Source organism: Bubalus kerabau, chromosome 2 (assembly GCF_029407905.1).
Source record: "Bubalus kerabau isolate K-KA32 ecotype Philippines breed swamp buffalo chromosome 2, PCC_UOA_SB_1v2, whole genome shotgun sequence".
Classification (NCBI taxonomy): Eukaryota; Metazoa; Chordata; class Mammalia; order Artiodactyla; family Bovidae; genus Bubalus; species Bubalus kerabau.
In genome coordinates, this window is record NC_073625.1 from 21,829,569 (window position 1) to 21,845,406 (window position 15,838).

At 37.1% G+C, this 15,838-nt stretch overlaps 1 protein-coding gene across 6 annotated transcripts in view; it reads right to left on the minus strand.

Annotated features, from left to right (window-relative positions):
• Positions 1 to 15,838, minus strand: part of DLC1 (DLC1 Rho GTPase activating protein) — a 434,550-nt gene that overhangs the window by 104,201 nt on the left and 314,511 nt on the right. The window contains exon 6 of one of the 6 annotated variants that reach the window (XM_055567239.1): positions 1,290 to 1,479. The exons of the other annotated variants lie outside the window; for them this stretch is intronic. Within the exon in view, the coding sequence (XP_055423214.1) occupies positions 1,475 to 1,479 (5 nt within the window). The 3' untranslated portion in view covers positions 1,290 to 1,474. Of the gene's footprint in view, positions 1 to 1,289; positions 1,480 to 15,838 lie in introns of those variants that run through there. 6 annotated transcript variants of the gene reach the window in all.

Sequence of the window (15,838 nt, forward strand, 5' to 3'; positions counted from 1 at the left end):
CACTTATTCTCCTAGTAAGAAAATATATCTGGGTTCAAAGTATTTATCAAATGTCATAGTTTTCCAGTAAACCAAGGTCCTCTAGGGGAGACATCCATCACCATCCTCAGGAAAGTGAGAGGCCTGCTTTTGCAATCAGAACAGCTTTCCAAGGCTGTCGTGCCAATCGCCTTGTGGAATGATTCAACTTCAGCTTCGGAAACTTCCCTGGGAGCTGAGTGGGCGGCCATGAATCATCTCTCACCCTTTACACATGTCATTACCGATCACCTTGGAATATTATGTGAAAATAACACTTTGCATTTTTGTAAAGAATGCTTTTCCTAAAGGAGGAAAATTATCTCAGTAACTTTCATGTTGAAATGACAACATTCCACATATGTTATGCTAAAAAGATATATTATTAAAGTTAAAACAAAACAAAAAGAATGCTTTCCCTGATGACGTTAGACAGTCCCAGAGTAAAAGCAGGCCCTGGTGTGCAGTGTACCCTGAACTGAATACATTCCAAAAATGTGTGCAAATGCTTCTCTGATTCTGAGTCAAATACCTGATCTGGAGAGCTGTCTGTCAGAGTCAAAGCCTGACGGTTTGGCAAAAGCACAAGGATTTCTTTTGGGAATTAAAAGAAAACAACAACTAATTTTAGCCCTTTTATAGTCAATTTGAAGGAGCACTGTGATCTTCAATTATCTGGTTTTGTTATAGATGAGAAAATAGACCCAAGAAACCCTCTCTTAAAAAAAATGCTATGTATACACTGAGAAAAATATTGAGAGTAGTTTTCTAGCTATTTCTCATTTATTTGGCCACAGCTGATGCCAAAATCACTGCAGATGGTGACTGCAGCCATGAAATTAAAAGACGCTTACTCCTTGGAAGGAAAGTTACGACCAACCTAGATAGCATATTCAAAAGCAGAGACATTACTTTGCCAACAAAGGTCCGTCTAGTCAAGGCTATGGTTTTTCCTGTGGTCATGTATGGATGTGAGAGTTGGACTGTGAAGAAGGCTGAGCACCGAAGAATTGATGCTTTTGAACTGTGGTGTTGGACAAGACTCTTGAGAGTCCCTTGGACTGCAAGGAGATCCAGCCAGTCCATTCTGAAGGAGATCAGCCCTGGGATTTCTTTGGAAGGAATGATGCTAAAGCTGAAACTCCAGTACTTTGGCCGCCTCATGCGAAGAGTTGACTCATTGGAAAAGACTCTGATGCTGGGAGGGATTGGGGGCAGGAGGAGAAGGTGACGACAGAGGATGAGATGGCTGGATGGCATCACTGACTCGATGGACGTGAGTCTGGGTGAACTCCAGGAGTTGATGATGGACAGGGAGGCCTGGCGTGCTGCAATTCATGGGGTCGCAAAGAGTCGGACACGACTGAGCGACTGATCTGATCTGATCTGATCTGAGACTCCCCGGGATACCTGTTGAAGTTGACTGATAAGAGTTTGCAGCATTCGGCGATGGCAGTCATTCTGTTGCAAGATCAAAAGCAGATGAATCATCTCATCAGAATGTTCTTACAAATAGTGACAGCTGCAACGGCATTTCTGACCCTTCACATATAAATAAAGAGCTCCTGTCAATGGTGAGCCATCAGGCTAAAGGGATTGTGAACGCAGCTTGTTGAAACCAAGTCAACATACGATAACTACTGAAACCATGTACCATGAAGAATAGTTGATTGAAAGGAGGATAGCTAATTTGTAGAAAAGATGATTCAGAGAAAATCTAGTAGTTTCTCTGTGTGACTGAAGGACTTCTGTGAAGGAGAATTAAATATGTTTTTACTTGTGTGATATCAAAGTATAGAATATGCACAGTAAAAGCCACGTGGAAACAGATTCCAGACCAACTCAGCAGTCTCCTTAAAGATGCCCCAATAACAAATAACATGCCCTTCCCTGGAGGTCTCCAAGTGGACGTTTGATGGTCATGGGGCAGAAACACTGTGATTTTACTACAGAAGTACTCTTCTTTTCCTAGATTTCAAGGAACATCTAAAAATAAGCAAGGGGATCATTATAGAAATTTAGGCTGCAGCTTTTTATTTTGCCACTTACGGATATTTTAATTGATATTTTTTACTATAACCATTTAACAGAACAAAGGATAAAGCTAAGAAGAATAGGAAGGAAATACTGTAAGAATAAAGGATAGTTCTGAAGTAGTACTAAATAAATTCAGCTCTATGAAAGATGTACCATCTATGTAACTTGAAAGTGAAAGTGAAGTAGCTCAGTCGTGTCCGACTCTTTGCGACCCCATGGACTGTAGCCTACTAGGCTCCTCCCTCCGTGGGATTCTCCAGGCAAGAGTACTGGAGTGGGTTGCCATTTCCTTCTCCAGGGGATCTTCCCAACCCAGGGATCAAACCCAGGTCTCCCGCATTCCAGGCAGACGCTTTAACCTCTGAGCCACCAGGGAACTCCAATTTGAAACACACAACAACCAATACTGTACATTCTACATTCATACATACACACACAGACACATATACATACACATACACACAGATGTGGATGTGAAAAGACATTAGAAATGTGCATATATTGGAGTGGATGGGAAGAGAGACTAGGATAGTGTGCATGCATGCGTGCATGCTGAGTCGCTTCAGCTGGGTCCAGCTCTGTGCAACCCTATGGACTGTAGCCTGCCAGAACTCCTCTGTCCATGGGATTCCACTGGGACTAGATGGGACATCTAGTTTAAAAACAACAACAATTTGATCTACACTCTTTTACTTCTTTATATAAAAAATGACAAACACAAATATGATAAAATGTCCACACTTTTCAATTCTGGATGCAGGAAGCAAGAATGTCTGTTATCTTTTTAGTTTGTGCTTTTCTATGTTAAAATAACCACCCTCTCCTACCAAACAAAACAGAACAAAACATCAAGCTTTACTACATTGTCTGTATTTTTCTCATTTCAACATGCACTAACATAAATTAAACTGTCTATCAGTACCGATCCACAGGCCACTATCTGGGAGACAGGAGTCTTCCTTTATCAATTGTATCTCACTGCCCACTATGGGACAGGTACTGTGCTTGTGCTTTCTACTAGCCTGTGATTCTGTGGTTCTATGATTCTTCATTTTCAGTAGATACTCCTTGTACAGTTGCTTTCTGATCTTACATTTCCTCTGAAACCAGGAAAAAAACTCCAATTATGTCAACATAGTTTGTTAATAGAAGCTATTGTATGCTGATTAGACTCTCTAATTGGTAGCTATTTAAGCCCTTGATTTATTTTAAAAAGAAGGAGGGAGACTGAAGAAAAAAGCTTTTTTAAAAAAAAAGAATGAAGGAATCTCCAGGAAGCTAGTGGTTTAGGTGCTCAGTCACGTCTGACTCTTTGCAACCCCCTGGACTGTAGCCCGCCAGAGTCCTCTGTCCAGCAGATTCTCTAGGAGAGACTACTGGAGTGGGTTGCCATGCCCTCCTCCAGGGGGTCTTCCCAACCCAGGGATCGAACCTGTGTCTCTCATGTCTCCTGCATTGGCAGGTGGGTTCTTTACCACTAGCACCAGCTGGGAAGCCCATAAAAATAATACTAATTATATAACATGTAATATCAATCATATAAAATAATATAATAATTATGTTACATTAATAAATTTTAGAAAGTGTTGGCAAGGGGAAAAAGCAAAAAATGTTCACTCCTCAAATTAATGCTAGTGATTCTTGATTTCATGGTGATGGTGTTTGCTTTGAACTGGGACTGTTTACAAAGGCAGCACAGAGATGGTGGACCTGGTTTTAGATGTTTAACAACTCAGATAAAGCTGCACCTCCTTGGCATGACACTGAGATCATGAAGTTCAATCAACATCTACAACTAACAGCAATTTACATTTTATTATGAAGTTTCACTGTAAACTCATCTCTAACCACTGATGTCCAGACATGACTTCTTTTTATGCCACTGAACTCACTGACTAGTAAACTTCTCTTCATTCCTTAGAATACCACTGAAACATAACTTCCCCTAGGAAGCTTTTCTTTCTACTCTGCTAGTCCACACTTGCTACTCCCTTTGTGTTCTCATTGTTTTTTTTTTTTTTAATACACTTTTATTAAATAGTTCCTACTTTATTTTAAAGTATTCTTGTTATATTAAAATAGTTCTTATTTTATGTTAAAATTATATTTTATGTAAGTCTTCCACACAGGACAGTGAGGAGAGGATATCATTTCCATGGCTTATGAATGATGACATAGAGATAGGCGAAATGAGTAAAATCACAGACCAGGTGAGTTTAAGACCCTGAGCTTGAAACTAGGTCTTCTGTCTGTAACTCATGTTCTTTCTTCTCTGCAGCACCACTCTTTATAGCATGATAGGATGCTCAATTTCACTAAATACTACCAGCATCATCATTGTTCTTTAAAATGATAGTAATGAAATAATTTTAAAAAAGTAACAATGACTCTTAACAGTCTACATTTACTGTGTGTTTATAATACGCCCACAATGTTCTAAGAGATTTAGGTGTATTAATTCATTTAATCCTCATAATGATCCTATAAGTACTACTATTATCTTTAGTGTACAGGTAAGGAAATTGAGATGCTTAAAGATGAGATAATCTGCTTGAAGCCACCCAGCTAAAGAGGGGCAGAGTAGAAACCCACACCCAGGCGGTCTGGATTTGTCACCTATATTCTTAATGGAAGTAGACTTAACTACTGGCCTTTTCTCTCCTCAGTGGAACTTTGACTGTGAACAATGTCCACAAGATGAGTTTCCATTTTGATACTATACATACTATGGAACCAAGATTTGTCTTTAGTTTTACATCTATAGCCTCAACTCTAATTACACAGCACAAAAGAGAGTTGGGGTCGATTCAGATGATTGACTACATTGACTTTCATATGGACAGTTATTATGAAACAAGTAGGCTTTTTATTTTTGGAATTTCCCCCCTCCTCCTCTACAGATAATAAAGGAAACTGGGAAATGAGGGAGAAAAGGAAAAAAAAAAAAAAACGATTTCTGATTTGTTTGGGACTCCATTCAAGGTTGAAGGTATCATTCAGAGTTGTGTTTCAGAGTGTTCAAAACAACTGTTCTCTTTTGATGTAACTTTGAGATGAAAAAATAAAATTGTAAAATATGTTGTGACAAGCTGCTATGTGAAAGACTTTTTACATGTAGAACAATGAAGAATGGAACAAACACTTTCATTACAGTTTACATTGTAAACACTATCTGAGTATAAAACCTAAATAACAACAAACTAAAACCATATGTAAGAAAAAATCTTCATAAATATTTTGCGCCCTTTGATAATAATCAATCAAAAATTCACTTTATTAAGAAAGTAAATTTAAGGAGGCAATATTGAACAACTATCAGAATCACAAAATATAGCTGAGAATGTATCCAAGAAGAAAAACGTCTCATTTCTAACATTAAAATATAATTCATAGTCACTATTATAGTTATTTAAATGCTACTGCAGTTTACTAATTAAGAAGAAAAAACAATTCATGCCTCTGAGATTTTAGGAGTCACTAAAATGCCTGATATATATTCTGGACATTCTCATCTACACCTTAGCAATACTGAATATACATCTCTCATTGTTTCCTTACAATATATCTTGAATACTATATATACAGTTTTATTCCTGGACATTTGGGCCAAATGACCTGGTTCTTTCTCCTTCAGGCTTTCTTAAATTACTGTCTTTTTTTCTGTCCCTACATTTTCCTAATTTGCCTGTTTCCTGCACTTTTCCATTCTTTTCCTCTTTATTGATTCACTTACTCATTCATTCATGCTACATCTATTTCACTTCCTACACCATGGCTTCGTATTTACCAAAATTGAAACTTCCCCTTTTAACATATTACATGTCCTCTCCTTGTCAGGGACACCTTGAGCTTTTTAGAATCAGTCTCTCCTACAAAATGAACAGTGGGATCCACTCCTAGGTCTCTCCTGAACACTGGCTTCACTCACTTTATCCTGTCCTTCCCTAAGCTAACATCATTTGGCCTCATAGTGTTTAGGTGATGCTCATGATGCTCATATACACAGTGTCCTAGGAAAAGTTTCTGTGTTTTCTGTTTCAGGTTGTAAAGTACTAGAGGGTACTCAGAATGAAGTGTCATTAATGACCATGCTTACCTCTTTTAAAATTTTTATTGGGTGATTTTTTTTTTTTTTTTAAACAGTACCTGGGCTCTACTCGGCCAAGATAATGAGTTGGGAGTTTCACTCGGAAATTAGAAACAAGGAAGATAAGTAGGTTTTGGAATTATGCTGGGATGAGTATTTCTAACTTGAACAATTCCCAAAAGTGACATGAAGAATGAATTTTCTATGAAAAGGTAGAAAGAGAACAAACCCGAAGCTGTGTATAATCCCCTCTAAACAACTAATCAGCTGTTTGAATGGCCTGATAGAGTGAACTGGTGGTGTCCCATCTGTTTCTTTGGCTGGCTTTACTCTAAGAATATATTTCCCCTCCTTCTGTACTGAGTTGTAAACACAGGCACCCTCTTTTAAAGGCCAGTGTTCCTCAGGGTTATGGACACTAGAGGAAATTCCTTTTAAAATAGCTTTGTGATAGAACTTCTGTCCTTTACACTAAATAAACCTTTTGGGAAACAAAACAGAATGGATGGGAAATAACATGATAAGAAAAGAGCTCTGTACTTTTGCATTAATTTCAAATCCAACCTCTTCACTAGGGGAGTTGTTAAAAGTTGGTGCTGACTCATTTCCCTCCCTCTGCTGTAACCCTGGGGGGAGACACCATTACACGTCTTGCACATACTCATAAGTGTTAGTAACTTCTTGGGTCTTTGATGTGCTTTGGGTCAACAGAGTCATTGCAGCACACGTATCATGGGAGCGACTTTGAAGAGAGTCTCGAAGCTTGTAGGGGCAAAAACACTCAGGAGGAAAAGCTCCTGTTAAGAAACATATTGCTGTAAACCAGAAATATTTCTGAAGTCTTCATTCAGTCTAGCAAACTCCAAGGACAAATGGACCCATGAACTAATAAACTCTCCTGGGTGTGCTAACATACAGGGTCTGTGTGGGCTGAGGGGTTGGAAAACAGAGGGCCTGTGGGCTCTGCTGAACTCTGACAGCAGTAAATTTTGTCACAAAGTTCACTTACTTTCAGATATTTGAAGGTCAAGGTAATGAGAACCCCTGGCACAGACTAAGCTTAAATACACTATTACCCTCAGACTTTAAAGATCGCTTTAGTACTCTCTTGATTATTCATATGGGCAAAGCTCAAATTCTAGATTAAAAAAAAAAAACTTTTACATAAAAATAAATAAATTACTGTAGATCTAGACAATTTCAGGGTAATATATGCACACACCTATATACTCACAGGTTTTAGAAGCAATAAAATATTTTATTAAGCTAAAGTCATGGCTATTTCATTTCATTATGAGTAGGATACTTTACAAATGAAATAAATCATCGGCAAATAAAATGCTGCACTTTAATGATCTTCAAGCATAACATCTTTTTAAATGGTCACTAGATATTTTGCCGATTTTGCCAATTACTTGTCACACTTTGGTTGGAAATTCTGAACCATTCTATTCATTTATTAACTCAGCCAGAGAACTGTTTTAAAATTTATGAGAATGCTTGTGGTCAAATTCCTCCATTGCTTTTACCTATGACTCAGTGGAGAGAATGCTTTGCAGTCGGTTAGTGGTCCAAGCACCTGCCTTGTATTTGGGACGGTAACTGCGACTGTGACTGACTTGTTCCTCAGCACTTTCTCGATCTTAGGGCTTGACTTGGGCCAGTCTCGTAATTGAGCACTTTGTGATCACATGCTAAAATGAAACTCTTAGAGCACAGATGGCATTACTGGGAGGTCACCCTAGGAAAAACGAGACAGCACTGCGAGTTTTACTTTTCTATTGGAAAACAGGGTTCATTTCAGCCTGCAATGTAGTCTAATACACATCGTTTGCACCTCCAAGGATGCCTAGTACATATTGTAAGGCAGGGCCCTGAAAGTGGGATCTCCCACCCCAATGAGTGTGCGACTAAGGCTGAGTTGCTACAACTAGGGGTCTGCATGCACAACAGAGAGCCTGTACAGCAACCCCCCACACACAAATACTCACCCATGGACAAACAGAGGTAACCGTAAGAGATTTAAAAGACATATTATGGCATTTGAAAAGAAACCTGGCTGAAAATAACGCTAATCAGTCAATACCCATAAAGAAGAACAAGCTAAAGCTGGTATTTATTCTACTCCTAATGTAAACTCTTGATATGTTGACAAATCAGATTTGGCAAAATGTCTTCCGTCACCTGCCTCTGCCATGAAATTTTCAAAAAGACTATACTAATATTCACATATTGATATTCATGATATTCATGATTTTTCAGAATGAAGCTTGACCTGGGGTAAAAGTACACCTTGAGATGAAATAAAGTTATAATAATTAGTATGATGCATCCACCCTATGCATCCAAAATATACTCCTTTGATTGCTTCCATGATGATTAATTATGTGATACTCAATCTAATGTTTAATTTTAAATGTTTGGAAGCCACAATTGAAAATTTTCACTTGATAGATGGACATATTAAGGAAACACTTGCTCTTCTTGCCTTGGTAAAAATGCTTAAAATAATCCTTGAAAAACAATACAATGTCAAATTAGATTACATTCCTTTGATAGTAAACACTTACAAAAAATTCATAGTAAATATTATTAAAATTTGAAGAAACAACTTTTATAATAAATTATGTAATGGAAAGGGCATGGTATGGTTAAATGAAAGCACAGATGTTTCTCATAGGTCTCAGCTTATATAGTATTTGCTAAATTTTATTTCAATGATGGAATATGAACGATTACCTTCTCACTTGTATTATGAGTCACTAAAGGAAAGAAAAACCAATGAGGTGATATTCTTATAATAAATGACTCTTTCAATGAAAATAACATTTTTCAAAAAAGCTGTTAATTTAACCACAGAAAGTATTCTAGGCTAAGTTTACAGAGACAACATTGCAAAATTAATAGATGAGCTATTTTAGCAAGGAAGTAAAAACTAAAAGTGTACAAAATGCTATAGGATGATGTTGACATTCTAATGATTTTAATTTAAGAAACTAATAAAGCATAGTGAATTCTCTACAATATTTGAAATGAGGTAGGGAGTGACCACAAAAATCACTCATTATTATACAGAGGTTCACTGGTTATTTACAGGAAAGAACTTGAACCTGAAGATAAGTTATTTTTCTTTTTTTAAAAAAGCATATATTTAAAATCTGTTAAAATTTCTATGATGATAAGTTGCTGTTACTATTACATGACCTGAACATACATTTTAAAAAATCCTATATGATTTGTTTCCCCAAGATAAAGGTGACATTTAAACAATGAGGGAGGAAGTAACTGCTTTTTAAAATAAACAAACAACGTGGATTATCTACAAAGCACTCTGAAAATATTTTGGAAATGTGTGCATTGTTATGTGAATTTTTTATTGAAAATTATGTGTTGTGTCTCCTATTAAAACTCCCATAAGCAAAGTTAAAAGAAACTGAATACAGCTTTCTAACTAGCTATTTTTTTTTTCTAAATGAAGAGTTGCAGTAATTTCAAGCATATGTGTTAAAAATATAAAAATGCAATTTCCTACTAGTTTTTAAGGGATCAACACAAAGATATTTATTAGTGAAATTTCAGCAAAATCCTTTCTTTAGATTGAATGGACAATTTTGTATCATGATATAGTTCAAAAGTTTCATAGTTTCATTTTGTCCAACTGGAGTTACCTATCCTTTGCCTGGTGGCCTTTAAATTCAAGTACTTAAATAAACTGACAGTTTGAATCAGGATGCAATACATCAAGATTTAAAAACCAAGTTGAAGGACAGTCTGTCACATTTCTTTTTCTAAAAATTATTAATGATAACATTTATAGAGAAAGCAAAAAAATGTTAAACACTACTAAAATGTAAACCTCAACCTTAAAAAGACATTTTCCATGTTTGCTTTACATAATATATTAGTATTATTACACATAACATTACATGTGGATGATTTAAAGTAGTGGTTCTCAACTGGGGCAATTTTACCCGCAAGAGAACATTTGGAAGTGTTTAGAGACGTTTTTGGCTGTCGTAACTGAAGAAGGTACTCTGACGTCTAGACTGTAGAGACAAGGGATGCTGCTAAACATTCTACAATGCACAGGACAATCTCCCATGGTAAGAATTACCTGGCCCAAAATGCCAATAGTGCAGAGCCTAAGGAATTCTGCTTTAGAGTTATATAAATATATATACATATAATACATAGTACGCACTCAAAATATTTCACTTAGGTGTGTACTCAATTTAAAGTTTCTAAACCACTGTAAGTTATGATTTCTCAGAAGTTCAGTTATGCTGTTTGGTTCAAAGTGCAAAATATCTGGTATTTGTTTCAATATACCATCATATCTTGACTCAAAGTTCACCTAATTCTTAGGAAGCAAGGCCACATCTGTATTATATCTTCAGAGCTGTTTTTCTGTTGTTTTTCTAAAGTACCAAAATGTTTAGAACAAAGTTAGATTTTCATGAGGTTCTATTACATTTGCATACAGAATGCAAGAAATTTAATCTCAAAGCAGGGGCACTATGATGAATTTCATAAAACTTATCCTTCTGATTACCTTGGAGTTTCCAGGCAAAGAACTGAATTTAAAAATAGCTAAAGACTTTTGTTATCAGGATCTCTGTCTCTACTTTGGTCAGTCTTTAAAAGAAAATTGTGGAGATAAACACAATTGTTAGCAGTTATCACTTTTTTTCCCCTCCAGTAAAAGGGTATTAAATCTTACCCAAAAGTTTCAGATTTACAATTTTAGTTTTCAAGATTAGTATATTAGTTTTCCTGTTTTTGGTGCAGGGGGTGGAGATTAAAAATTGACCAGAGGTGTTAAGAGTCACTTTCCAACTTTAAATTCCTCTTATCTGATAGTTTATCAAACTTTCGTTTCCTTTCTGCAATGCCCAGAGCTTCAGATCATTCATGAATCATGGCTTCACAACAGAGATTTAGCAACTGAGTTATAAAATTGAAAAGGCAATGGAGTTTTGAATTTAGGACCAGACAGATGGAGATAAAGACAGACCAACAGACAGACACACTCACACACAATGAAATGAAGCAAGATAGTTTTACAAGTATTTCCTTAAAACCTGGAGGAGCTGATGATGGAGGAAGGATATCATAAAAACCTTCTATAAATAAACAAAAATTAATTGTGTAGTAGTCCTTATTTGGGGAGGGGCAGTGAGTGATTTTAGCTTCCATAGCTTTGAATGTCTGTAGGGCATGGGTTTATATTCCTGTGAGAAGATGGAGGAAGGCAGAAGGAAACCAACTTAAGTTTATGTAATTTATACTGTCTGTATTGATTGATTTTCATGTTATTTTGTTTTAGTTGATGCTAAAGAATGTAAAGAATGCGAAAGAATAAGGAAATAAAGAGAATGTTAAGATGGCTTTGATTTTTCTACTGAATTTTCCTAAAGCCTGTACATTCTCTGCTGTTCTTTTGTATTAAGCATTTTTTTTCAATTCTGACTACATACTACATTTAAATAGTGTTTTAGTAATGAAAAATATTCATTAAAGGAGAATTTCAAAGTTTATAGGACTGAAATATATTGACAATGCTTATAATATTTACTGGGAGCAAAAAACTTCAGAAGAAGAAATAAAATACACTGAGCCTATTAATAAGTTGTAAAACTGGAACATAAAGTGAACAGAAACAATGGACTTGATCTCCAATAGAGATCCATATTTCAAAATCATTTCTGCAAATTCATTTATCATGTTAAATCAGTTTTGGAAAAGCTCCTTCTCAGACATTTGGAAAGAAGGAAATTGCTACTTTGATATCATAAGGCAGATGGTCCTACTTATTTGTTATTCAGTAACTAGTGGTTCAATAGAATCACTTTGAATTTTCCATCCTTTAGTGATTTGATAGTTAAACACGTATATTTTGACATCTTTTGGAAAAACGGTTTTATGCCTTCATTATCTTCAAAACGGAAGCTACATAAGGCATTTGTCATTCTTGCTGCTTTTAAATCTCTTTCTCTGAAGTTCTTCATATATATCTTAAATAATCTAGTAATCTAGGTCATTTCATCTGTAGAAGTAAAATAGAAATCCAAAATGAATAGTGTTTTAGTTTTCTCATTCTTCCAGACTGAAAACTCCTGAACAAATGATGGGGAAGGAGAGTAAAAGCCAAGAGAAGAATGATTGGTATCTCCTGCAGGGACCTTTTAAAGATGAGCATTGATCTATTTCTAAAACCCATTGGCATCCACTGCATTAGTTACCAACAAATACTAGTCATGCTTCCTCTGTCTACTAGATAAACACCAACGTAATACCATATCATGCTTGGTAAGGGAAACGTCAATTTCTTTTTCCTATTTCCTTGTCACTGAAACTGTTATAGCTTAATAGCTATAAAATAGAAATGAAAAGTCAGCTGGCACTGAAAAGAAAAGCAAGGAAAAAAAAAAACAAAAGAAACCCCAAAGCAAAGAGTGGGGGACTTTTAAAAAATCTCCATGAGGTCCTGGCAGGTAAAACAATCCTATGTGTTGTAAATATTAGTGTTCTAGAATGAAAATTGAATACAACTCACACACTGTATGTTGGCAAACTGCAGCTGATCAAGCGTGAGATTAAATAAATCATAACCAGGACTTTACTCAACATAGAAAAGTTGTTCCTACAAATGCTTGGCACCTTGCCTGATGGACAAGAAATAATCGGTGCCTTCAGTTTAAACTAACAGTGGTATAAATACATAAACACTCTAGGGAGAATTTAACTTAATATTTCAAAGGCTTCCATCTCTGTTTAACAGCTAGATAAATGGCATTCTTTTTATTTTGGTCATATAAGATGACCAGCCAAGCTTGCAGAGTTGCCTCCATCTTGTCTATATCCCTAATCCTGTCCTAAGATAAGTCAGGTCTGTTAAGACACAGTTAAACAGTACTCTGCTTTTGAATATGCTATTTAGGTTGGTCATAACTTTCCTTCCAAGGAGTAAGTGTCTTTTAATTTCATGGCTGCAGTCACCATCTGCAGTGATTTTGGAGCCCCCAGAAAAATTAAGCCTGACACTGTTTCCACTGTTTCCCCATCTATTTCCCATGAAGTGGTGGGACCAGATGCCATGATCTTCGTTTTCTGAATGTTGAGCTTTAAGCCAACTTTTTCACTCTCCTCTTTCACTTTCATCAAGAGGCTTTTGAGTTCCTCTTCACTTTCTGCCATAAGGGTGGTGTCATCTGCATATCTGAGGTTATTGATATTTCTCCCAGCAATCTTGATTCCAGCTTGTGTTTCTTCCAGTCCAGCGTTTCTCATGATGTACTCTGCATAGAAGTTAAATAAGCAGGGTGACAATATACAGCCTTGACGAACTCCTTTTCCTATTTGGAACCAGTCTGTTGTTCCATGCCCAGTTCTAACTGTTGCTTCCTGACCTGCATACAAATTTCTCAAGAGGCAGATCAGGTGGTCTGGTATTCCCATCTCTTTCAGAATTTTCCATAGTTTATTGTGATGCACACAGTCAAAGGCTTTGGCATAGTCAATAAAGCAGAAATAGATGTTTTTCTGGAACTCTCTTGCTTTTTCCATGATCCAGCGGATGTTGGCAATTTGATCTCTGGTTCCTCTGCCTTTTCTAAAACCAGCTTGAACATCAGGAAGTTCACGGTTCACATATTGCTGAAGCCTGGCTTGGAGAATTTTGAGCAATACTTTACTAGCATGTAAGATGAGTGCAATTGTGCGGTAGTTCGAGCATTCTTTGGCATTGCCTTTCTTTGGGACTGGAATGAAAACTGACCTTTTCCAGTCCTGTGGCCACTGCTGAGTTTTCCAAATTTGCTGGCATATTGAGTGCAGCACTTTCACAGCATCATCTTTCAGGATTTGGAATAGCTCAACTGGAATTCCATCACCTCCACTAGCTTTGTTCGTAGTGATGCTTTCTAAGGCCCACTTGACTTCACATTCCAGGATGTCTGGCTCTAGGTCAGTGATCACACCATCGTGATTATCTGGGTCGTGAAGATCTTTTTTGTACAGTTCTTCTGTGTATTCTTGCCATCTCTTCTTAATATCTTCTGCTTCTGTTAGGTCCATACCATTTCTGTCCTTTATCGAGCTCATCTTTGCATGAAATGTTCCTTTGGTATCTCTGATTTTCTTGAAGAGATCCCTAGTCTTTCCCGTTCTGTTGTTTTCCTCTATTTCTTTGCATTGATCGCTGAAGAAGGCTTTCTTATCTCTTCTTGCTATTCTTTGGAACTCTGCATTCAGATGTTTATATCTTTCCTTTTCTCCTTTGCTTTTCGTTTCTCTTCTTTTCACAACCTAGATAGCATATTCAAAAGCAGAGACATTACTTTGCCAACAAAGGTCCGTCTAGTCAAGGCTATGGTTTTTCCTGTGGTCATGTATGGATGTGAGAGTTGGACTGTGAAGAGGGCTGAGTGCCGAAGAATTGACGCTTTTGAACTGCGGTGTTGGACAAGACTCTTAAGAGTCCCTTGGACTGCAAGGAGATCCAACCAGTCCATTCTGAAGGAGATCAGCCCTGGGATTTCTTTGGAAGGAATGATGCTAAAGCTGAAACTCCAGTACTTTGGCCACCTCATGCGAAGAGTTGACTCACTGGAAAAGACTCTGATGCTGGGAGGGATTGGGGGCAAGAGGAGAAGGGGACGACAGAGGATGGGATGGCTGGATGGCATCACTGACTCGATAGACGTGAGTCTGAGTGAACTCCGGGAGTTGGTGATGGACAGGGAGGCCTGGCGTGCTGCGATTCATGGGGTCGCAAAGAGTTGGACACGACTGAGCGTCTGATCTGATCTGATCTGAAACAGTACTCAGCTTTTCTCTGGAACACTCAGTAACTGCTGTTTCTTCTCTTGAAGTGTAAGTTCCGCAAGGGCAGGGGTGGTGAGGGCTCTGTTTATTGGTATGTCTCTAGCACCTAGGACAATGCTTGACATGCATGAAAGAATGAATGAATTCGGGTTTGTTCATTTCCTAAGGCTGTATTTTCTTTCTATCTTACTTCATCTGAGGATTTGGTTTTGGTATTGCTTTTGGCGCTCATTTTACCAACGAAGATTGATTTAGAAAATGTTCATTTTGATGTGATACTTTAATGTCATAAACTTAAGAGAAAGGTGAAATGGATGAAAAATGATGGCCTAGCTTTTCTTTTTGAATTTTTAAAAGATTTTTTTTGATGTGGACCATTTTTAAAGACTTTATTGAATTTTTTACAATATTTCTTCTGTTTTATGCTTGCTTGCTTGCTTTTTTTTTTTTTTAAGCTCCCTGACCAAGGATTGAACACTGAACCTCTGCATTGGAAGGTGAAATCTTAACCACTGGACTGCCAGGAAGTCTCAGTTACCTGGTTTTAATGACAGGCTGCCTGGCATCATTGTCAGTGCTTGTGTTTTCTCAAGTAGCTTTCTCAGAATAGTTTCAAGAACTTCAAACATGCCTTTCATCCTCATGTTATCTCTGTGATACGTGAAGTATTTTTGATATCACCATATAACAGCTTGGGAGGCAGGCAGGTCTGAAAGGCAGAAGTCCAGAAATGTTTTCCATTTGACCAAATGTTTGTGTCTACTTCTGGACTTCACTCATTTTAGTTTGACCTGATCAAAATTTGCTTTACTCCAGGGTACTGGACTGGTTTTTATTTGCATAGCTATATTCTGTTTGCTATAATAGAGA